At 38.3% G+C, this 23,279-nt stretch overlaps 1 protein-coding gene across 2 annotated transcripts; it reads left to right on the forward strand.

Moving 5' to 3' along the window:
* The first annotated feature begins 187 nt into the window (after positions 1-187).
* Positions 188-22,754, forward strand: si:dkey-230p4.1 (centrosome-associated protein CEP250). 2 transcript variants are annotated; one of them, XM_048193285.1, is made up of 23 exons: positions 188-345; positions 1,040-1,193; positions 1,295-1,432; positions 3,678-3,755; positions 3,829-3,899; positions 3,978-4,143; positions 6,875-6,981; positions 7,678-7,917; positions 8,347-8,527; positions 8,614-8,757; positions 10,826-10,974; positions 12,078-12,227; positions 12,364-12,520; positions 12,733-12,879; positions 13,072-13,181; positions 13,896-14,049; positions 14,467-14,660; positions 14,935-15,062; positions 15,176-19,245; positions 21,068-21,271; positions 21,352-21,411; positions 21,943-22,014; positions 22,093-22,754. In XM_048193285.1, exons 2-23 carry the CDS (start codon positions 1,053-1,055, stop codon positions 22,318-22,320), a joined length of 7,089 nt encoding a protein of 2,362 aa, XP_048049242.1. In that variant the 5' UTR covers positions 188-345; positions 1,040-1,052; the 3' UTR covers positions 22,321-22,754. The 2 variants fall into 2 exon arrangements, with proteins under 2 accessions (XP_048049242.1, XP_048049243.1); XM_048193286.1 differs by having other exon boundaries at positions 8,392-8,527.
* Positions 22,755-23,279: the final 525 nt, after the last annotated feature.

The following is a 23,279-nucleotide window of genomic DNA, read 5'->3' on the forward strand; positions in this document are numbered from 1 at the left end:
ATATTTAATATAAAAAAACAAGCCTTTTGCCTAATAGAAGTTCTTTTTAGCTACTGATTTTCTAATTAGTTAATTTGAAGAGTCTCGATTACATGGTATACAGCATAAAAAGTTTTATATACATCAGTAAACATATTGTAAACGCGTCTCCGAGTCGCCTGGTGGCGCTGTCCACAGCACGCGCATTGACGCACGCGGGCTGCTCATTCAAAACACACGATTTACAGTTTCGAATCCGGATGCTGCAGAAAAACAGGATTAAAAACACGCATATCCGAGGTTTTGCGTGTTATTTCAGACCGCAGTACGTGAATGGACGCAGTGAAGTAACCCGTGTTTTCAAAAGTAAGTTACTACATTATATTTGCACTTTAACAGAGACTTAATAAAGCAGTTAAAGCTTTCTATACAGATTGACCACTCTCCTTTGCATATATTTGATATAAAATATGCTTCATATGTCGAAATCATTCAGTGCTTTCACTCTGAAATACTCTCATACTGTTATTACACCTCAATGAATTAACTAAAGCCCGAAGCTGTCAAATAATGCTAGCATATTAATCATATAAACTTACAATATACAGTTAATAGGGTCCAATAATCTGAGTGTGTAGTATCAGCCCTTTTTAGGATTTACAGACAATCTGCAAAGCACTTCATAATAAATATTAGAATATGTGTGTTAGTATATCGCCACTTTGCTAATTGTTCTTTATTAACATTTCATGACTGGTGAAATCAAAATGTATCCTATTTATTGTGAGCAATTTATCAGTGCATGTTATTCAAAATGTCTTGTCAGTCAAAATATCATGACTTGCTCTGCTTTGCTGTCACTAAACTCTCTTGTTTTTCAGCCCCTACCCTCCAGTCACCCTCAGTGACTAATTTTAACAATCCAATCAATTCCCAATGGATAAAATCCTACATCCCCATCCAACATGTTATTTTTACATATTGAGTAATATCCAGTTCCAAGTATAGTTTTATGTTACCTTAATCATTTAACCCATATAAATGTTTTTATTTTTCACAGCTGATGGCCGAGTATGGAATCAGAACTGTTGATTGGATGGCAGCAAGAGAGGGCGGAGCTGAGGGCGGAATTATCGCATCTGCAGGATGAGTTGGCAGAGAGCAGAGCGGAAAGGGAGGAGCTTCAGTCTCGAGCTCAAGCTTTGACCGACAGGGTGAGGAGGAGGAGGGAGTCAGTGACGTGTGGGATCCATCAATAACAGAGTGAACTGATGCTTAACTGGTGATCTCTCTGTGTGTTTGTACCCATGTTTAGCTGTCTCAGACACTGGACCCTTCTCTGTCATTATCAGTGCGTCTGGACGATGAGCAGAGAGAATGGCGGAGAAAGCTCAGAGAGGGCAGAGAGAGAGAAGCCAGACAGGCTCTGCTCATCCATAAACTTCAGAACAAGGTCTGAACTCACACAGACATTTAATATACTTTCATAACTCATGGCTGAATGTCCTTGTAGAGAATTGTCTTTCTAGATTCAGATCATGGAACTTGTATTGTTCTAGTTTTAGATTTAAAACATTTAAGGGGGATTCACACATACAGCAATTTGCAGTGACAGTGAGACTGTAAGTTATTCATTTTCAAGACTCTATCCACAACACTATTTAAAGCTCTCTCCCCTTTTTAATTTACAGATTAAATAGGGTTTTCCTGTGTCAAAAATGGCCTTCGGTGGTGGCGGATGAACACGGTCATCCACACACACATTAAAAAGTACCCAACACACATGAACTGTGAGCCCAGTACTACTGATAATAACTTTAACCTGTTAACTGTCACTGGCCCACTGGTTGGCCCACAGCCATTACATATTTAAAACAGCAATATTATATACTAAACCTAAACTAATCTTGACAAACTATATATCATTTGAAAGCTTAGAATCTCTAGTTTTCATATTTGGTGACTGATCTTCAAAATAATTTGCAATTTGCAACAAGCATATTTTCATACTCATAAGGCATGTTCAGACCTTTACTTTGAAATAGCGATGAACATGAAAAATCATTAAAGATTGGTTGAAACATGTTTGTTTTCATGCCAAGAGTTCAAAAGATAACATCCATTAAATTTTTGAGAAAAAATGGTCTGAAAATGTTTTTAATAAAAAAAAAAAAAAAACATTTATGATTGTGGCGGTGATATATAACCCACATACATGTTGTTTTTATGTTTATTAGAGGCTGAATTCATATCAAATTCTGCCAAACTTCCCATACTACTTCTATATAGGATGTCTACTTCATAAATTGTATGAAAATAATGGTTCAGATCACTCAAACCATATATGGAAATGGATGCGCCCTTATATGGTCAGTAATGGAGCTTGGTTGTCATCTAGTGAAAAAGTGTGGTACTGCACCCAAACAAAATCTTACTGAAAGCTCATTTTTTGAGATATCAACCTGAAATTTGCAGTTTGAGAGTAAAACTTGTTTTGTAAAATATACATTTTATATTTTATATAAAATATTATATTTTTACATTTTCATAAACTTAAACTTCTATAACTTTTTTTCTGTTTCACTTACATAAGTTATTTCACAATAATCTGCCAAATTTCATCTTTAAAACAAGACCAGCCTTATGTCTATACTCCAAAGTATTCTTGAATTACAACCATTTAAGTTTGGATAGTGCATTTTCTTGTCTAAAAAAAAAAGTGGGGGTGACAGTTACCAGGTTAAAATAAATGCAAAGAAACGGTTTGTTGATCTCATCCTATTTTTTTTTGAGAAATTAAAAATAATCATTGTCAGGACTGATCATAAGACAAATGTGCTTAGAACTATTTTATAAAATATTTAAATGTAAAAAGTAAAAAGTCACTGAGTGGCTGATTTGTAAAGTGAACAACAAAGTGACACATTACACATTACATAGAAAAAATGGCAGCCCTATTATTTTGCATTTACACTTCAAGACTTAATGCACAGATCATTTGACATACAGTATCAGATTGTTTTGTTCCATCCATTCATTACTGTGGTTATCACTGTCAATCGGATTCAATCACGCATTTATATGGCTGTTGTTAATCCAGAAACTTTGCAATGTGTAGTTGGCAGCATGAAAATTGTATATTATATACAGAAAGGTACACAAAGCTGCCTACATCTGAAAACTCCCATAATAACCAATGAAGCTGTATAATGAATCTCTTACTGACGTTGGTTATAATGATAGGATTCGTGAGCATGCAGAACTCATGCTGAATAAAAACTCCACCATTCTCGGTGTTGAGCGGATTCTGTCTAACTTAAACACATCTGATTGGCTGTTGCATTCATACTCTCACCAGACATGTCTGTGATTGGCTACAAAGCTCGACCCTAAAAAGTGATTTAAAGAAGCTGGCTATCAGCATGTACTGGTACTGAAGAACGGCAGTTATCCTCATTCATCACATTAAATGATCAAATACATTTTTGGCGGGACAATTTTGAATGAAGGACAAACCCTGTTACTTGGGCATTTAGAACAGCCACTAAGACCAGCTATATAATCACTCAGAAAGCTCCAGCAATAAAAAACGCTGCATATGTGCATGCCTCATTAGCCTTAAGAGGACCAATCATATCTCAGTTAGTACCAAACAGTGCCTCACTGGTAATTAATGTTCTCATGCATGTGTTTGTCAGGTGTTGGAGTACAGGGCTCGCTGTCAGGCTCTGGAGCAGCAGTCGATCAGCGAGGAGCGAGAACTGAGGATCAGAGAGGTGAGACAAACAACAGTCCTCAGTGTTTTCCTGGAGAGCTGTAAGTGTCACATTAACACTTTGAATTTCACAGAGGATGCTGCGGGATGAACGCAGTGACACGCTGGAGAGCACCCTCATCAGGCTGGAGGAGGAACAGCAGAGGTGCGGGGACTGTGTAAGAAAGATTTTTGTTTTCGGTGCTTAAATTCCTGCGACTGAGTTGTTTGTTCACTGGAGCAGAAGTTTGGGGCTCTCGGAGGTCAGTGCTCTTCTGCGGAGTCAGCTCAGCCAATCAACAGAGGCTAATGAAGCCCTAAGAGATGACCTGCGAAAGCTAACAGCCGATTGGTCTAAAGCGGTGGAGGAGGTTGTGCAGAAAGAAATCGATTGGCAAAAAGAGAAAGAGGTGAGGAAATAATCTCTACATATTTGGGACATATATGTTTGTCACTAAAGATCTTGAGTTGGATTCCTAGGGATTAAAGGATTAGTTCACTTTCAAATAACATTTTCCTGATAATTTATTCACCCCCATGTCATCCAAGATGTTTATGTCTTTCTTTCTTCAGTCGAAAAGAAATTAAGGTTTTTGATGAAAACATTCCAGGATTTTTCTCCTTATAGTGGACTTCACTGGCCTCCAAACGGTTGAAGGTCAAAATTACAGTTTCAGTGCAGCTTCAAAGGGCTTTAAACGATACCAGATGAGGAATAAGGGTCTTATCTAGTGAAACGATCGGTCATTTTCGAAAAAAATGTAAATGTATATGCTTTATATAAACAAATGATAGGCTTCCAAGTGCTTCTGCCAAAACCACACTTTCGTATTCTTCAAAAAGTTTACGCTGTATGTCCTACACCTTCCCTATTGTATTTACGGAACGAACGCAGCGCCAGTTCCATTTTTTTCCATAAGTAGAATAGGGAAGGCGTAGGACATACTGCGTATATAATATATAAAGCATATACATTTCCTTTTTTTTTTTCGAAAATGACCGATCGTTTCACTAGATAAGACCCTTATTCCTTGTCTGGTATCGTTTAAAGCCCTTTGAAGCTGCACTGAAACTGAAACTGAAACAAAAACCTTAATTTCTTTTCGACTGAAGAAAGAAAGACATGAACATCTTGGATGACATGGTGGTGAATAAATTATCAGGAAAATTTTATTTAAAAGTGAACTAATCCTTTAAAGTCAACACATATACTAATAAAATATTTAATGTACTGTAAATTGCTTTAAATTGGAAGCTTCATTGAAATGTGTAAATGTAAATTTTTATGTAAGCTCAGCCTTCTCCCAAACTTTGTAACATCATGTAAAAACAATTAAAATGGCAGCGTATTCAACTACCGTTAAAGTTAGTTGGGAAAAAGTAGTCTCAGCCTCAAACGTCACACGCACAGACTGTTAGCTGAACATCTGAGGCATAAGGCACACAAAATGGGAAACACTTTGGGAGTTTCGAAGTCTTCAGATGATTGGTTGAATTCTCCAGGATTTGGTTGGTTGAATTCACCATTGTTGCAGTAAACTTGCCCAATGTTCTTGAATGAATTGCACCCTGGTATGTTATTGTGGGGACATTGACTTAACATGACTCTGAACAAAACAAACTGTGATTGGTTGCTTTACATGTCAGTCAGACGGCATCTGGGCGGTCCTTGGTCCTCGCCAGAGGAGAACTGGCCCCCCGACTAAGCCTGGTTTCTCCCAAGGTTTTTTTTTTTCTCCATTTTAACACCTATTTGCCACTTGTTTGCCACCTGATGTCACCTGATGGAGTTTGGGTTCCTTGCCGCTGTCGCCTTTGGCTTGCTTAGTTGGGGACACTTGACATTTGATATTCAATAGTATTCTTGACATTTATTCAACAGTGCTTCTGATCTGCCTGCATTGACACTATTATTTAAGAGCTGCTGTGCAGCCAAATTATGTACCAGTTATCAATGTAAAGCTGCTTTGACACAATCTGCATTGTAAAAAGCGCTATATAAATAAAGGTGACTTGACTTGACTTGACTTGACTTGACTTGACTTACTTGACTTGACTTGACTTGACTTGACTTGACTTGACTTGACTGAAAGCTGTGATGGAGTCCGGACCTCCTGCCTTCAGTCTGAAGGTCTTGCTACGCAACACTAGTTGGAAAGCAACTGCTGATCTGTTTTTCTTTTACTATAACTAGTGTTACCTGGTACACTTTTTTTCATTCTACAGTAGTTTGCATTGCTACAAAGCCAGTCCATTTTTGGCAGTATGAGTGTTGCCTTAGATACAGTACATATAATTTCTGTGTCCTCTGAGGATGTAAATGCAGCAAAATCTCTGAGTTGTCATCTTGTAATTCCAGTGTGCAGCATTAAATGAGGTTGTCGCTCCTGAAATTAGCAGTGTGAACTTGGCCTCACAAGCAGGTTCATGAGCATTCAGTAGTTGCTTAGCAATGGCTCAGTTTTTCTGAGCTGATTTTGTCAGCGCATTAGGGAATGTGTTGCAAAATATTGTCACCAAGCAACTGGGCAGTCACACAGTTGAGTATGTATGCTCCATTAGTGGATGGGTGCGAAAAGACATTTTAGAGGTGTTTCACAGAGTATAAATGTATTACAAGAGCATAAAATATATGTGCTTTGGTGGTAGCTCTTTTAAAATAACCTCATATATTGCATCCAGTCATTCTTCACATTACATTTTCAGACAAACATATTATTATGTATTTTATTTGGCTTACAATGCTGTTACCGTGCAATAATTGGTATTAATGTCAGTGAGATGTGAAACCTCAAACACTGATTCAGCATTTTCGCACACCTCTGCAGCTGTAAACATTATGACTGGCACAATGTTTTCTCTTCCTCAGACTGAATTTGCAGAGAAAGGCTCTGTAAATATAGCAGGGAGATGTTGCTGTGGTTGCTGCTTTGTTTTTTCTAGTAGTTCCACTGACAGACACAGATGGATATTTGTGGTTGTACAATCAGTGTACGCCACATGTTTCTGACAAACTTTAGCCTCAGGATTAGTCACAATGCAAAAGGAGCATCTACTGGTTTCATTTTATTTATGGAACAAATTATTTTGATTAATTTAATATATATTTTTAATTACGTTATACCATTATTTTGAATACAGGTTTTGACAGGCCACATAGGGAAGGAGCAGACCAGGCTGATGAGTCTGTGGGGACGTGTGGTTACGCTCAGACGCCAGTGTCACTCTCTGAAGACTGCTACTGACAAGTGAGGACATATCGAAAAACTGAATTGCTCTTTCAAAAACAAAAATATTTAGCATTGTGCTAGTTGAAATACGCTACCATACAATCTCAGTGTACCATTGATCCACTGTTGGAGGTTTATCTTTTATCCACATCACAAGTATACATTTACGAGCCAAAAATAATAATTTGCTTGCCAGCTTGGCCTGTAAAAAGGTAAATCCACTGTTCTCCTTACTCATTCCCAGAATAAAAAACTAGGGATCTTTCATAATAGTGCAATTCAGTATACGGTCAAGCTTTTTTTTAATCTTATCCCAAAAATGACTTCTTATGGGACAAAACCAAAACATGTGGGAATGTGCCCAAATCCTCTTTACATTTAAGGCAAACTGGTAAATATTTTGGGTCAGTCTTGAAGGAACATATTGTTGAAAACAGTTGTGCTGCTTAATGTTTTTGTGGAAACCATGATATGTTTTTTTTTTTCATGTTTCTTTGATAAATATATATTTCAAAAGAACAGCATTTATTTGAAATAGAAATCTTTTGTAATAGAAATATTTTTACTTTAATTTTTAATCAATTTAATGCATCCTTGCTGAATAAAAGTATTAATTTTTACCCCAAAAAAGGGAAAATCTTACTGACCCCAAACTTTTAGATGTTAGTGTATGTATTCCATTAAATGTGCACATGTTGTTTTTTTGTGCCACAGAGACCTGTGGGAGCTGAGAGCGGAGTTCTCTCGTCTCTCCTCATCTCTCCTCTCTGTATGGGGTTCTCCGCGATCGGCTCCCATTCTGCCCCATGACTCCCATATAGCTCACTCCACTACAGCGCAACCCCTCTCCTCCACCCAGGGGCCGCTGTCTCTTGATGATCTGAATCATGAAGAGAGGAAGTCGACTGAATTAAAAGCCGACCTTGAGTCAGAGACACTGGAGCTCAGGAACAGGTTATTACAGGGTTCACAACATTAATTCCATACTGCATTTTATTTATTATATTGCAAGTATTCACAATATGTTTGCAATGACTTACTTTTTATCTGTCTTAATCTTTTTTTTGATTTGTTTTCTTTTTCCATCTTTGTGTATTTATAAAAAAAAAAAAAAAAAAATTCCTTGCTACGAGTCACTGACGAAACTGTGACTTCACAAAGCACTTACGTACTGTTGTACTCATGTTGATTTGATTGCTTCTACTACTCTCATTTGTAAGTCGCTTTGGAGAAAAGCGTCTGCTAAATGACTACATGATTTTGCTGGCGATGAACTGAATCATAATTTTGCTCACTGTATTATTCAAAAAATATCTAGATGTAAAGTAGATGTAATACAGTGTTTTTAGTATATTGTACTGTGATTTTGTTTTTCTTCTTCAGGATAACAGAGCTGAATATGACAATAAAAACTCTTGAATCTGAAAGGGAGAAGCAGGAGGCAGAGATGGAGAAGAGACACAGGCAGGAGATGGAGAGAGAACAAGAGCAAGAGAGGAAGTGGCAGAGGCAGATAGAAATGGAAAGAAACTTTGAGTCTGTCAGACATGCTGTCAGGACACTGGTGAGTCAGCATGGGAACAGGAAATAAATTGTGATTGTGGTCGTAAAGCATGAATGAACTTATGTGTTCACTTTCTTTTTGTCCAGTCAAGGGTTCTCAGCTCTCAGCAGATGAGTGAGCAATCAGGCTCTCTGTCTGCAGATGATGTGTCCAGTGAAGGACTGTCTTCTGTCCTCTCTGTCATCGCTCAAGCTGAGACTGCCCTGCAATGGAGACAACAGGAAGTACAGGTTGGTCAACGTGACATAAGAATTGACCGTATATATTTTCCTAAAGGGGCTATATATTCTTAAAGCACAAAAAATGAACACACAGTACACAAGAGTAAATACAAAGTGTTTGTTGTTAGTCGCAAACAACACAGCAGCTCCAGACAATCAAAAAACCCATTGTACTCACATGAGTGGGATCAAAGCAGCCTCCTCATCTGTTTTCAGGCCTTCCCACTTAAGGCCCCGGTATACTTCAAACGAAGTTCTTTTTCGTTCTTCGTTTAGGGGTAAAACGAAGTTCGAAATGCGTGACCAGCGATATACTGTAAACGAACATCTGACGCCGCCCACACTGCCGAGATAGACGGTTAGATGAATATGTAAATATATGCCATGCACTTTCTTCTCAGTAACAAAATAAACAACAAAAATGAGAAAACGGCAAGCATTTTTATAGAAAGCATAAGACAAGCGTCTGATCATAATGACATTAGTATGTTAGCACGAGCTCTGCAAAATAGCACTCCAGTCACCTCACGTCTTCATATAGCACTTTATTCAATAGATTGCTTAAAATCAGTGTTAGTGCCTGATTTTTTTTTTTTACAAGCACAACTTCATTTCGTACTGTGAAGTGGCTATCCAGCGTTTTCATGTTTTCACCCACGGAGCTCCTACCTCGACGAACTCAACACATGAAATGAGTCAAAGACGACGCGCTTGACGCAAGTGAAGGTGGAGCATCAGCGCACACCTCCTATTACGTTATCGTCACTGACCAATGGTAGTACGAAGGTGTTTTGCAGCTGAAGCGAAGTTTTCCTGAAAGTTTGCTTTGGCAAGCCGTTTCTAACTTCAAAAAAGAACACAAAACGAACTTCGTTTTGGCCTGATTTTGTTCGAAATGATGTCACATCAGTTCGTTCTTCGATTTCATTTGAAGTATACCGGGGCCTTTAGCTCTCTCCAGCACTGGAAAGCTTTTCTAATATTAACGCTGGTCCAAAGCGTTTTGCCCAGGCATAAACCTTCATTCCAGTGATATTCTTTTGAGCTCTTTTGTATTGTCCGATCTCTCGTTCTGCAGTTTTTTTTTTTTTTTCTTCTTATTTTCAAATCTCCCTCTTGCTCGTTCTTTCTCCTCAACCATCATACGCCCCCTAATGCTGATTGGTTACATGTTTGTTGTTGGTATCGGCTCGACTAAATTCCAAACGGTGTATTTGAAATACTACCGAGTCCCCCTTTTAGGACTCTGGATGTTTTTGTGGGGAAAATCAAAAGGATGTGATGTTTATGTGCGCTCCCATGAGCTCCTCTTCTGTGCAGTGACGCATGAATGCTTATACAATGTTCAGGATCACGCCAAAAGAGCCATTCTGTACTGCAATGACAATGTGTCATGCAAAGAAAAGGGATTAATTCAAACTATAGTCTCACATATCCTGATCTATATACTCTATAGTTTCAAATATACTTTATAAACAAACTATCATCACTGCATATTGTGCATAATTTTAATGACCTCATCTGTCGATATGATGCGGGGGAATTTCCAGCAGGTAACATAATCCATATTGCTATGATCAGATGCTTTCTTAACTACTGCTTTCTCACCTCTTTCATTTTTATTGTTTATTTTGTTATTGAGAGGAAAGTGCACAGCACATATTTTACATATTCATCTAAACATCGCTCTCAGCAGTGTACGGTGTCTTGATTTTCTTTAACGGTATATCACTGCAAAGGCATTTCCAACTTCTTTTTACTTATAAGGTGAAGAACAAAAAAGTATTTTGCCATTAATATATTGGGGCCTTGAATCACGTCCAGTCTCTTGTACTTTGCATGTGCATGAGTGCAAACAAGAACAATAAGTTGCTGGCTGCAGTTCACTTAATGGCCACAAGTGTCGCTAATAACAAGGATTTCTGAATTCTACATAGAGCCCCTTTTATTCATGTTCTTGGTCTTCCAAACAATAATTGTTTCTTAATCTTTCATCCAAATGTAATAACATGGTCTTAAAAATAACCGTTTTGGCTTGTAACGAAGCTCTCTTAGTAAGCCAGCTCTTTTTTGCCAGGATGCTCAGATTAGCTTGCGTAGACTTGGGACAGAGAAAGACTCACTAGAGCAGCGAATCACGCAGTTGGAGAGTGAGATGGTGGAGCTTCAGGAACAGACCAATCAGGGAGCACTGCAGATGAAACACACACAGGAATTACTGAACAGGTGATGAATGCTTCATTATTTCATGATCATAACTCATACAAATACACTTTTACCTTTTAATATTCCTAAATTCTACCTTAAGTGGTTAATTTAATCGATTAACTGAGTTGTAATATAACATCCATGTTGGCTATTTACAAAATATTTGAACCATATTGGGTTTCAGCTGATATTATTTTTATTTAACATTACTGGTTGCTATTGTATTTAATTGTATAAGCTCATTTCCCTTATTTTTACATTTAAATTTTAATTTAACTCTCACTTGTTAATCTTTAAAAATGCTTATAATTTAATAACACTGTTAAATGTCAAATTTAAAATTAGCTATTGTACATTTATAATGTCGCAGTACCTACATTCACTTGGAGCATTTAAAATTGAAATGATTGAATTTAATGTTTTATTTTTAATTGACACTACTGTTTAAAAGTTTGGGGTCAGTACAGTTTTATTTTTAAAGGAATTAATACTTTTATTCAGCAAGGTCACATTAAATTTATCAAAAAGTGACAATAAATACATCTATAATGTAACAACATATTTCTGTTCTTCAAATAAATAACTTTCTGTTCACCAAAGAATCCTGAAAACAATGTATCATGGTTTCCATTAAAAAATAAGCAGCACAACTGTTTTCAGCGTTGATAATAAGAAGAAATGTTTCTTGAGCAGAACATCAGCTTATTAGAATGATTTCTGAAGAATCATGTGACACTGAAGACTGGAGTAATGATGCTGAAAATTCAGCTTTACCATCACAGGAAAAAATACATTCAAAATATATTAAAAAATTAATACATTTTAATTAAAAATGTATTTTTTGAAATATATATATTATTTTTTTTTTTCTTTTCTTTTTTTTTTTTAACAATACTGTTTTTACTGTATTTTTGATCAAATAAATGCATACTTGGTGAGCAGAAGAAACTTCTTTCAAAATCATTACGAAAACTTACCAACCCCCCAAACTTTTAAACAGTAGTGTATTTTGACAAAATAATATTGAACTTTGCTATCAGCCATTGCAAATAATAATTGGCTTAACTGTATGAACTGTAATTGCTGGTTGAATATGGAAGAGTGTTGTGTGTGTGTGACAGTGAGAAGGAGATGGTAACTAGTTTGCGCAGTCAGATGGAGGAGGCCGAGAGACTCACAGAGGAACTGAGACAGGAGAATGAACATATGAGACGACAGAGAGAGAAGGAGGAGGAGGAGAAAATCCAGCTGGAGAGAGAGAGACAAAAACGGTATGCTTATCCATCAATCCTTAATGTTATGCTGAACTCACTTAGGGTGTGTGTGTCATTAGAGCACTGTTCAGTCATGCTTATGATGGTAAATTTTGCTGGTAAATGACTCTGATGAAGTGTATTTGTAAATCAGCATGGAGGCAGAAATACTAGAGGCCGCTCAGCTGTGTGAGAGAGAGACTCGCACCCGTCTGGAGCTGCACAGCCTACAGGGGGCACTAGAGAGAGAGAAGCTGGACAGAGCACGAGCTGAGCAAGAGACAGCCGACACTAAAGATGCTTTACTGAAGGTAAACCCATGGTTTTACAGTGGGAGTGACAGCACAGCACTAGATCATGTGACTGTTGTGTCAACTGGCCCGAAACTCTTTCACAAATCAGGCACTTCTCATTGTTGCGTCCTGCCTGTTATGAGTTGTGTTGTTTCACATCCTGTATTTTGTCACCCTTTTGAACTTTTCCATCATTCCTTTATGTTGTTTTCTTATCTCCTCCCTTCCAGGCACGGGAGTCATTACTGGCCCTGTCCTCCAGTCAAACCCAGCTCAAGAGAGAGCTGGCAGAAGGCCGAGATGCCCTGGAGAAAATGGCTACATTAAATGAAGCTCTGGCCAAGGACAAGAGAGAACTCAGTGTTCGTGCTCTGCAGGTCTGGCATGCAGGTTTAGCCCATCTTTAGCATAGATCACTTACGATGCCTAGGGACATGACCAAATCCCTGCAAGCTGTCACAGGCCTCTTGCCTTTAATTACTTGATCCATCGCCAGAATGCATTGCTGGTAGAGCCAGGTTTGGGATGGAGGGATGAGAGGTGTGATTTTTGTCTTCCTGACCCCTTAGCTGGAGACGGAGGTGGCAGAAGCCCAGGCCCAGATCCAGGCATTTGGCACAGAGATGGCGGGTCTGTGCAGGGAAGTGAAGACCGCGTCTCTAGAGGCCAATGAATTAAGGTGCAACATTGTGAAATTAAAAAATTCATAACAGTCAAGTCAGCTGATGAGAAGGCTATAGGTGTATTATAAATCAGAGTCTGCTGAGTAGGGAAAAAGCAAAATGAGCAGCAAAATTCTTGAGCAGCAAATCAGCATATTAGAATAATTTCTGAAGGGTCATGTGACACTGAAGACTGGAGTAATGAGGCTGAAAATACAGCTTTGCCATCACAGGAATAAATTACTTTTTAAAATATATTAAAATAGAAAGTCATTTTAAATTGCAATACTAATTCACATTATTACACATTTTTACTGTATTTTTGATCAAATAGACACACATTTTTGTTTGAATACTATTTTTTTAAAAGTATATATTTATATCATTAATAAACTAAGAATATCTTGATATAAATATTTGTTTATATTGTCTACCCCCTACCTTGACCTGCTTGTTATGTACAAGGCTGAATAAAAGGAGCTTGTATAATAGGCTGTTTGAAATCTGTAGATGAAGTGCGCTTGTGACTCTAAATGACAGCTAATCAGGTCCCTAATGAGCTTGTAGGACTTTGGTAGGAATACTAATGAATACATTGGGCTTTAGATGATACTATAAATGTCTGAGTTTATCTCAACAGCTGTTATATTTGGCTGTAGTATGCTGGCCCTGTTTATTCACAGCCCGTGATGCTTTACTGCAATTGTGTTGATGATCCCTCTGCGTTCCAGGGAACGGAGAGAGACGGATCTGAATACTCTGCAGCAGCTCAGAAACCGAGAGAGAGAGCTGGAGAATGAGCTGGAGACCGAGAGGGAGGACAGGGATAGGGAAGTGACTGCTTTCACAGAAGAGAAGAGGAAAGATGAACAAAGGATTGCAGAGGTGAGAAACTCAGACAACACCGACTGCTTGCCAACTAGATTCAGAAAACAAGAAAAGTACTTTTTTGAAAAACTAAACATTATACTGTGTTCTAACTAAGTACAAGATGACAAGCTGTCTTTCTCTATTTACGTATATATAACCAATTAAATGAATGTTTTTTTTTTTTACTCAATATTTACTAAAAATTCACAAAAAGTTCATTAATAAATATAATAAAATAAATTAATGATAAATCTGTTTCATGTACAGTTGTTTATTTAAGTAGCTGTGCAATATGAGGTGAGAGGTCATATAGAGCAAAATTTGTGTTAATGATGGGCTTTGCTGTACATTATCCTGTACACATTCTCCTATTTTTTTAGTACGTTTTGTGTTTTTGGTCCACTCATGGACAGTGATGTGTTTGTGTGTCAGTTAACTGAACAGTGCAGTACAATGATGAAGGAGCTGCAGAGTGTCCAGGCAGAACTACTCAAAGCAGCAGAGCAGCAGAGAAGAGCTGAACGAGAGAGAGACGACCTAATGAGAGAGAGCCAGAGACTAGAGGACACAGTATGCACACTGGAGAGAGAAAAGGAGGAACTCACACAAGTCAAAGAGGAACTCAGGTATAGTCTATAGTCATAAAACGACATAACAGCTCAGTATTCTTTTATACTATTCTTTTTAAGAGGAGCATGTGCTTTATGAGAACAATTTTGTTATAGGTCGTTACCTATAGAATCAACATCAACAACATCAACAAATTGAATAAAATAAAACAGAAATAGAAAATTTTTTATATGTATTTCACATAGATATTAATATTAATAGATATTTAGTTTGAACCATTTTTTGTACCAATGCCCTGTTAGTTTCTAACCTGCTGTGGTCCATCTTCAGAGGTGTGGTGGTATGTCTTCAGAAGCAGATTGCTCAAGTTCAGGAACAGGCCTCAGGTCTGGAGGTGCAATGCAGTCAGCTACAAACACAGGTGGACACGCTCACACAGACCAAAGATGTCTTGCAAGGTCAGATTGTTGTATTGTAAAACAAACTTCTCATTGGCTATTCACTTTACTGATTTAATGTTGAATTTGTGTGTGTAATTAAAATGTAAACATTTTCTCTCTTAATTGTTTAGGAGAGATTCAGTGTCTACAGACAGACCTGGAGAGAGAGACAGCACAGAGAGAAAAGGAAAACCAAGAAGCAATGGAGGAAAGAAGCAAGAGTGAAAGAGAGATAGAAAACTGGCAGTTGGAATGCAAGAGGATTCAGTGGGACATTGAACAAGAAACAGAGAAAAACAAAGTACAAGTGGAAGAGAGCAAAACCGAGAGAGAAAGATGGCAAAAAGAGAGAGAAGCTTTGAATGCAGAACTTGGCCAGAAAGATGGAGAAGTGGAGATACTGAGGAACAAGATTGATGGTTTGTTAAAAGAAAAAGAAGAGCTTTTAGACCACTTAAATAAAAGAAACACAGAACTTGAGAAGCTACAAATGAAATCGGCAGCAGAGCAGAAAACAGTTGAACAAAGTCTGAGAGAAGCGTGTGATGAGATTGAGAGATGGAAGGAGAGGGAAAACAAGGTTCAGAGAGAGAAAGAAGAGTTAAATCAGAAGTATATAGAAAGAGTGGAAAAAGAAAGTCAGAATCTCAAGGTCACAGAGAGAGAAAAGGCTAAGATGTCTGATCTAATGAAAAAGAAGGAGGATGAAATACGAAAGAGAGGAGAGGATATCGAAGAGTTAAAATCAAAAGTCCAATCACATGAGAGAACAATTGAGAGCCTGGAAATAGAGTTGCAAGAGAAAGAGACTTTGGAGAGTAGAGTAGAAACCCTGGAGAAACACAACACTCATCTGAAAGAGAGAGAAATTGAGAAAACAAGAGAAAATGAAAACAGACAAAAGAAAAGAGATGAGCAAGAGAAAGAGAAAGACATGAGGTGGAGAAGACAGTTGGAACAGAAAGATGAAGACTTGATAGAGCTCAAAAGCAGAGTTGAAGAACTAATAAGAGAGAAAGAACATATCTCGTTACTCGTGGAAGAAAGAGATAAAGATGTTGAACAATTGCAAACTGCATTGTCGACAGAAAAGAAAACTCTTGAACTGAGACTGAAAGAGGCGAAAGACAATGTAGAGTGGTGGAAGAGACGAGCTGGCAACATGGAAAAAGTAAAGGAGAGCATAAACTGGGTTGCTGAAAGGGAGAAAACAGAACTGACAGAGCTTCTTAGACAACGAAAGGAAGAGGTACAAAAGAGAGAAGAGGACATTGGTGATCTCAAAGGTAGAATTCAGTCATTAGACGTAATCATAGAGAAACTAGAGACTGATGTTCAGCAGAAAGATGCGCAACTTGAACTTCAAAAGGAGCAAATCTCACAGATGAAAGAGAGGGAGATGGAGAAACAAAAAGAGGTGGACAGGAAGCAAGTAGAGGTAAAGGAACAGGAGAAACGACTGAAAAGTGAATTAGAAGATCTCAATAACAAAATAGAGGGAGTCATTCAAGAAAAAGAGGCAATACTAGAAAGGTTGGAAGAGAGAGATGGTGAACTAAAAGCATTACAAGCACAACTTGCACAAGAACAGAAGACGTTTGAACAGAAGCTCAAAGCAGAGCACGAAGAGGTGAACAGGTGCAAAGCCAAGTTAGCCGAGGTGGAACGAGATCGGATAAGCTTGGAGGAAAGGGAGAAGGAGAAAAAGAAAAGACAGGAGATGGAGGAAAGAGATAGGGAGCAGATACTGAGAGAAGAGCTCCGTCAGAAGGAGATGGAGCTGAAGCAGTTGAGACTTAAGATTGATGAACTGAACCATGAGAAAGAGGAAGACCGGAGGATAAGAATGGAGCAACAAGAAGACCTTGAACGACAAACTACCCTCCTACAAGACACTGAGGAGGAGGCTCGTGCATTGAAGAAGAGTTTACAGCAAAAAGAAAAAGAGGAAAGTGAGATAGTCCATCGTGAGGAAGAAGCAATGAGAAGGCTGAGAGAAAAGCTGCATGAAGTCGATAAGAGGAACCTGGAAGTCTCAAGCTGTCTACAAGAGACCAAAACGATACTGGAGAAGGAAAAATGTCAGCACAGAGAGAAAGAGGAGAGACTTATGGACTGTAACCAAGAGCTACTATTGGTCAAACAAGAGCTACATCATGAGAGGGAGACTGTTGAAGAACTGAAGAAACTTATAGGCAAACAAGGCGAAGAGGTGAAGACACTGAAGGGAAAACTGGATGAACGGTTGAAAGAGGTGGGAAGGTTGTCACAACTGCTGCAAAACAGCCAAGGGGAAGCACAGGTGCTTGAATCCAGGGCAGAAAACAGTGAAGAGGAGAAACAAAGATTGAAGAGGTCTTTAAGTCAGATTGAAGATGAGAAGAGGCATCTGGAGACCCAACTGAGAGATGAAAAAACAGAAGGAGAAAGATTGAGAGCCAGGCTTGAGGATCTTCAGAAAGGTCAACATATCCTGATGGAGGAAAAGGCGGGACGTGTGGAGAAGCTTGGGGCTCGCATTAGAGAGCTGGAGGAGGAGAGAGACCATCTCTCAGCAGAGCTTCGAAGGAAAGAGAGAGAGATTGAGGCTCTTAGAGATGAAACGTTTCGGGAGAGGCGAGAGAAGGACAGAATTAGCTCTTTGCTGAATGATGCAAATGAAAGGAAAGAAGCCTTGGTTGCCCAGATGGATGCTTTACAAGAACAGGTGGTTAATCTGTCTAGAACCAAAGAACAAACAAGGTCAAAGATCCAGGAACGAGACGAACAGAACCAGAAAATGCGAGAGGGGCTGATTGCAGGGCTTCAGGAGATGGCTACTCTGAAAGAACTGCTGGAAGAGAGTCATCGTGAGGGAGAGAGACTCAGGTCCATGATGCAGGAAAGGAAGGATGAGTTGGTCCGGAGCAGAGAGGAAGGAGTTAGGGCAGCACAAATTGAAGCCAAAGATCTTTTACTCAAAGTACAGATGTTAGAGAAGCAAAAACAGGAACTTAAGTCTGCCTTGCATCTCCAAGAGGAACAACTTAAGAAGAAAAATGATGAAGGGTTGCGAGAGACAGAGCAAATGCTGCAAAGACAGGAGAAGTTAGAAGAAGAATTGACAACCATGAAGAGCATAGCAGAGCAGAGAGAGGCTGAGCTGACAAGAGCGAGGGCTAGAATCGACATCCTGGAAGATCAGAGGACTGAACTCAGCTCTTTGGCGGCAGAGAGGACCAGAGACGCAGAAGAACTGAGCGACAGATTCAGAGAGCTGAGACAGGAAGTGGACAGACTGAGAGAGGACAGAATAAGAGAGAGTAAAGATTGGGAGGAACTCCAAAATGAAAATAAAGAGAAACAAAATGTGTTAGAGGAATTGGAGTTCCTCAAAAAAACATTGAGGGAAAAGGAAAAGGAGATAGAATTGATGAAAGAGAGATATGAAAATGAGAAAAGAAAAAGCGAGAGATTCCAGCAAGCGGAGGAGCAGAAAGTTAGACAACTAGAATTATTCTCAGAGCGGCTTAAGGATAAAGAAACTGAGTTGGAGAGTATTCGAGAAATGGTGTATAAAGAACAATCAGCAAGACTTAGATTGCAGGATCAATTTGAAGATGAGAAAAGAGATACTAAGATATTGAGGGAAAAAATGGAAACCTTAGAGAAAGAGAAACAAGAGATGGAGACCAAAATAGAAGAGGATACACGTAATCTTAGAGAATCTGAAAAGAAAAACAAAGGACTAAAGATGGATAGTGGCCATGGCACTCTATCAGACTTCCTAGAGATAAATGCTGAATATCAGCCTCGTGACAAGTTGTTAGAGACAGAGACACTTAGAAGGGACCTTAAAAGAAAGGAACAGGAAATGGAGAGGTTGAGGACCAAGGCTCAGACCCTGCAGACTGAGCTAGACAGACTACACTCCACAATAAAAAATGAGAACATAAAAACCGGACCAACAGATAATAATGAATGGGAAAGACTAAAGGAACAAGTGTCCGTTGTCCTTTTAGAAAAAGAGGAGAAGGACAGACTCCTTAGAGAGAAGGATGTTGAAGTATATGCTCTGAAGGAGCGAACCAAAGAGCTGACTAAAGACAGGGATCGGGTTAGGACGGCTCTGGAGAAGACTGAAGCCATGCTGATTTACTATAAAGAGAGGCTGGGACAGCAGGAACATAAGAGAACCCGAGCAGAAGCTGATATGTCACAGGTCAGTAAAGCCGAGACATCCCCAAGTTTAAAATACCTGTCATTATAATCACAAATGAAAGGTACTTATTTAGTTGTGCTGATACGGCCTTTGACTTCATACTGACACCTTCTGTTGGGGATGCAGCTAAAGCTAAAGATTTCAGTTACCAATCATAAAAATGCCAATCATAAAATTTTCAATCAACCGTAATTAGTGTATTCTAGGGCCGGGCGATATATCGCATGCGATTGTCACGCGCATTTCGTCAGTAAAGCCGGTTCCCTGATTACCGCTAAATCACCATCACCTGCTTTCAAATGGAGCGGCATTTAATAAACAGAGCCGTAGTTCACTGATAAGCTACGCAATATCGCGTTCATTATCGAAGGCGATTCATCTGCGATATGAACGCGATATTGCGTAGCTTATCAGTGAACTACGGCTCTGTTTATTAAATGCCGCTCCAATTGAAAGCTCAAAAACACTGGGTTACAGAGAACGTGATTTGTAGGCTATTCAACTCATTACTAAAATTGCACCTTGAAATATAAATTAGTTTGAGCACTTCATGTATAATTAAGAGTAGCATCAGGAACTTTGGGTTCATTAAGTGTTTGATTATTAATAATTTATTCATCGAGGGTGCATTAAATTGATCAATTTATAGAGACATTTATAATTTTACAAAATATTTATATTTCAAATAAATGCTGCTCTTTTGAACTTTCTACTGATCAAAGAACTGAAGAAATTCTGCTTTACCTTCACAGGAATAAAATAATTTCTTAAAATGTATTAAAGAGGTTTACAAGATGTAAAATAAGTCTCTGATGTCCCCAGAGTGTGTATGTGAAGTTTTAGCTCAAAATACCCCACAGATAATTTTTTATAGCATGTTAAAATTGTCACTGTTTGAGAGTGCGCAAAAATGCTCCGTTTTTGTGTGTGTCCCTTTAAATGCAAATGAGCTGCTGCTCCTAAGAAGAGGGCGGGGTTTCAAGAGCTCATGTTAGCACATAGTGTTAGCAGTGTCGATTACCTTACGAAGACTCACTGGAAATTTCAGAAACCGTTCAGCCTTTTATGTTCAAACCGGAGTCGGACAATGATGGAGAGACTCAAGAAGAAGTGACAACTTGTAGAATGCAACAGGACGTTTCTGAATGGTTAGTTGCTTCATTTATGTATATGCTGAATATATGCTTCATGAAGATAGAACAGGTATAGTTTAGTTTAATTATGGTTATAACTTATGTTGGCGTCTTGCTTTTATGACATGCAATTGCATTTGTGTTACGTAGTGTATTGCGATAACATGGCCTCCCCCTTTTGTTGCGTGTTCTCGGGGGCAGGGTTTATGTAAATTTTAGGGTTAGTGATGTCACCAACCCGTGAAGAAGCTTGTTGTAGTCCCTACCAGCCGTTTGTTGTAGTCCTTAAACAGACAATATCTCCCTTTGCTTTGAACTTTGAGCGTCGTAACTTTGCAGATGTTGTTTGTGCTCTAACAGCAACACACTAACTAAAGTTAAAAAAGTGGAATCATAATGAACCACCCCTTTAAAATAGAAAACAGTTTGAAAAAAATGTTGATAAAATGTAAACATGGCCGGTCATGGTTGTGATGTGAACAGTGTGACAGTTTCTAAATGAGACAATTTTTTGCTTTGTTTCCTGAAATTCTCTGGATGGTTTGTGGAGGGAGCTTTTCTTTGACGTTACGAGTATCTCATAGTACTTTTTTATTTCAAATGATCAAGGATAATTCTGTTTTTCATGTCCCCTTTGAACACATTTAGTGAATTGGTAGTTTATGATACATTTTTGGGCAATATTATAGGAGAAAGAGCTTGAACAGAAGGCCCAGTCCACAGATGAGGTGGATACAGACTCTGCTGTACAGGAGCGTCTGTCGGCCATGCAACGGGCCGTGGCACAACTAGAGGTGGATCAGAACCTTCTGCAGAAGAAAAACAATCATCTGGAGAAGAAAATTGAGAGACTACGAACTGAGCGACAGCACCTGAGAGAGACGCTGACACAGGTACGAGCACACCTCACGAAAGGACCATATATTATGATGTCAGCATGATTAATGTACCTACTGTATTTGGCCATCACCAGGTTGAGCTGGAGAGGGGGAAACTGAGGCATCAGCTGTCACGGTCAGAAGCTGGAGTTCTGGTATGATGGATAGAGTACATTTACAACGCATTTGTGTTTTGCTCTTGTTGTCTTTCTGTGTGATGGATTGTCACGGAAGTGACAATTTTTGTTTTTTTAGCTTTATGTAATGTATTTTTATTCTTATTAGACTTCACTTCGATCATTTTTGTGAGCTTTAGCAACCAGTGTTATTTTAGTATCATTTATATACTACTGTAGGATTTATTAATACTTTAAATTAGCTTTTAATTTTAATTTAAGCCTTTGTAATTTTGTTGTGCTATCTAATATTTCAGTTTAATTTACTTTTATTTCAGCTTTAGTTTTAGTTATTTTAGTACTTCAGCTTTTCCATTTTCTTCAAGTTTTTCATCCAGTATTTTTAATTTGATTTCAGCTCTGTTTTAATTACCGAAAACTATTTTTAATAGTTTTAGTTAACAATAGCGTTAGCAACATGCCAAACTACTGCAATAAATTGTGTTTTGAGTCTGTCATGTGTTAATTGCCAGTGAAAAGGCTAAAATAGCTACATATCATGTCGCATAGGACCTGTCCGATGGTGCGGACAACGAAGAACTAAAGCGTCTCAGAGTCCGAGCCAGTGAGCTAGAAGAACAGGTTTGTCCTTCACACTTCAACTGTTCATTAGTATTTTGGCACATAATAATGCCTTAAACCTTAAACCCAATTTTCTAGGTTCACCATCTTCGTCTCATGTTGGCTGTGGACCATCAGCAGAGGGCAGAGTTCATAGAGCGCTCTCTGAGGAACAGCCAGAGTCTGATGTCCCTGAGACAGGATCTGAACGAGTCTCTAGCTGCGGTCTCTCAGCGGCCCGTCCCCTCAGTGCTGGAGTCAGAGACACAGAGGCTGGACAGGAGCTTCAGAGAGGAAGAGCTCAGATTATCTCTCAGCCAAAGCTAAAGAAATAAAACACTCCTTTATATGTAATGACTATTATATAGTTCAGTTAACGTCATATTTTTGCACTTAACATTCAGTAATTCTGACCGTGAACATAAGATATATTTTACACTCAGGGTTTTACTATTACTTTACATATATATATTTATGCATTTTGTATATCTTTTTGTTTTAAACCATTGTAAAAATTCTAATTAGCTACAAAATATAAGCTTAAAAGAGGCAACTATTTTCAGATTTACATGTCTCTTCTTGACAGGCAGATAATTTAATAGCTAAAAGCTTTGCCATTGTGTTTACAATACTTATCAAAGCTATTCTGTCAGTGTTATTGTTTGTGCAATATAAGCAATCAGTTTAATTAAATGTAATACTATTTTTTTTAATTTTTAATTTTTATTGTTCATTTATTTTCAAATAAACTTCAGAATGATTCTGTTTCTCACATTGCTGATATTGAGAATACACAAATATTCACAAATATAGGTTTTAAGCCCAGGGTCCTGGGTTTGATTCACTTAAATGTATAAACTGGTAACATATTCCCTGAATGCATGTTATTTAGGATAAAAGCTTCTGCCAAATGCATAAATATAAGTGTTTTCACAATAGTTGTTACAACACATACTATCTAATCTGTGTGGTATGTGTGACAGCTTCTCTTGAAAGTCAACGTCTTGAAATCAATTACAGAGCACTTGATTTTAATGACAGGGTTATGTTATTTAAAGGCTCTCCTACTAGTCCTGTGAGGCCTTGTTGCTTTACCTCATATGAACTGTTACAGGGTGTCGGTCACCAGGGGGCGCTGTTTGTATGGAAAGATCGTCTAGCCTCAAGTCGCCCACAAATATACCACTGTCTGTCGTAGTCTAATCTTGCTCAACTTTGATATTATCAACCTAAGACAATCAAAATACAAGCAGTCCTCCCTTCAACTTCAAAATACAAAATAATTA

Source organism: Megalobrama amblycephala, linkage group LG6 (assembly GCF_018812025.1).
Source record: "Megalobrama amblycephala isolate DHTTF-2021 linkage group LG6, ASM1881202v1, whole genome shotgun sequence".
Lineage (NCBI taxonomy): Eukaryota > Metazoa > Chordata > Actinopteri > Cypriniformes > Xenocyprididae > Megalobrama > Megalobrama amblycephala.

Coding starts and splice junctions, on each gene's coding strand:
- si:dkey-230p4.1 (XM_048193285.1), top strand. CDS start 1,053: ATGGAATCAGAACTGTTGATTGGATGGCAGCAAGAGAGGGCGGAGCTG. Junction 6,982..7,677: donor CTGAAGACTGCTACTGACAA/GTGAGGACATAT, acceptor TTTGTGCCACAG/AGACCTGTGGGAGCTGAGAG. Junction 8,528..8,613: donor GACATGCTGTCAGGACACTG/GTGAGTCAGCAT, acceptor CTTTTTGTCCAG/TCAAGGGTTCTCAGCTCTCA.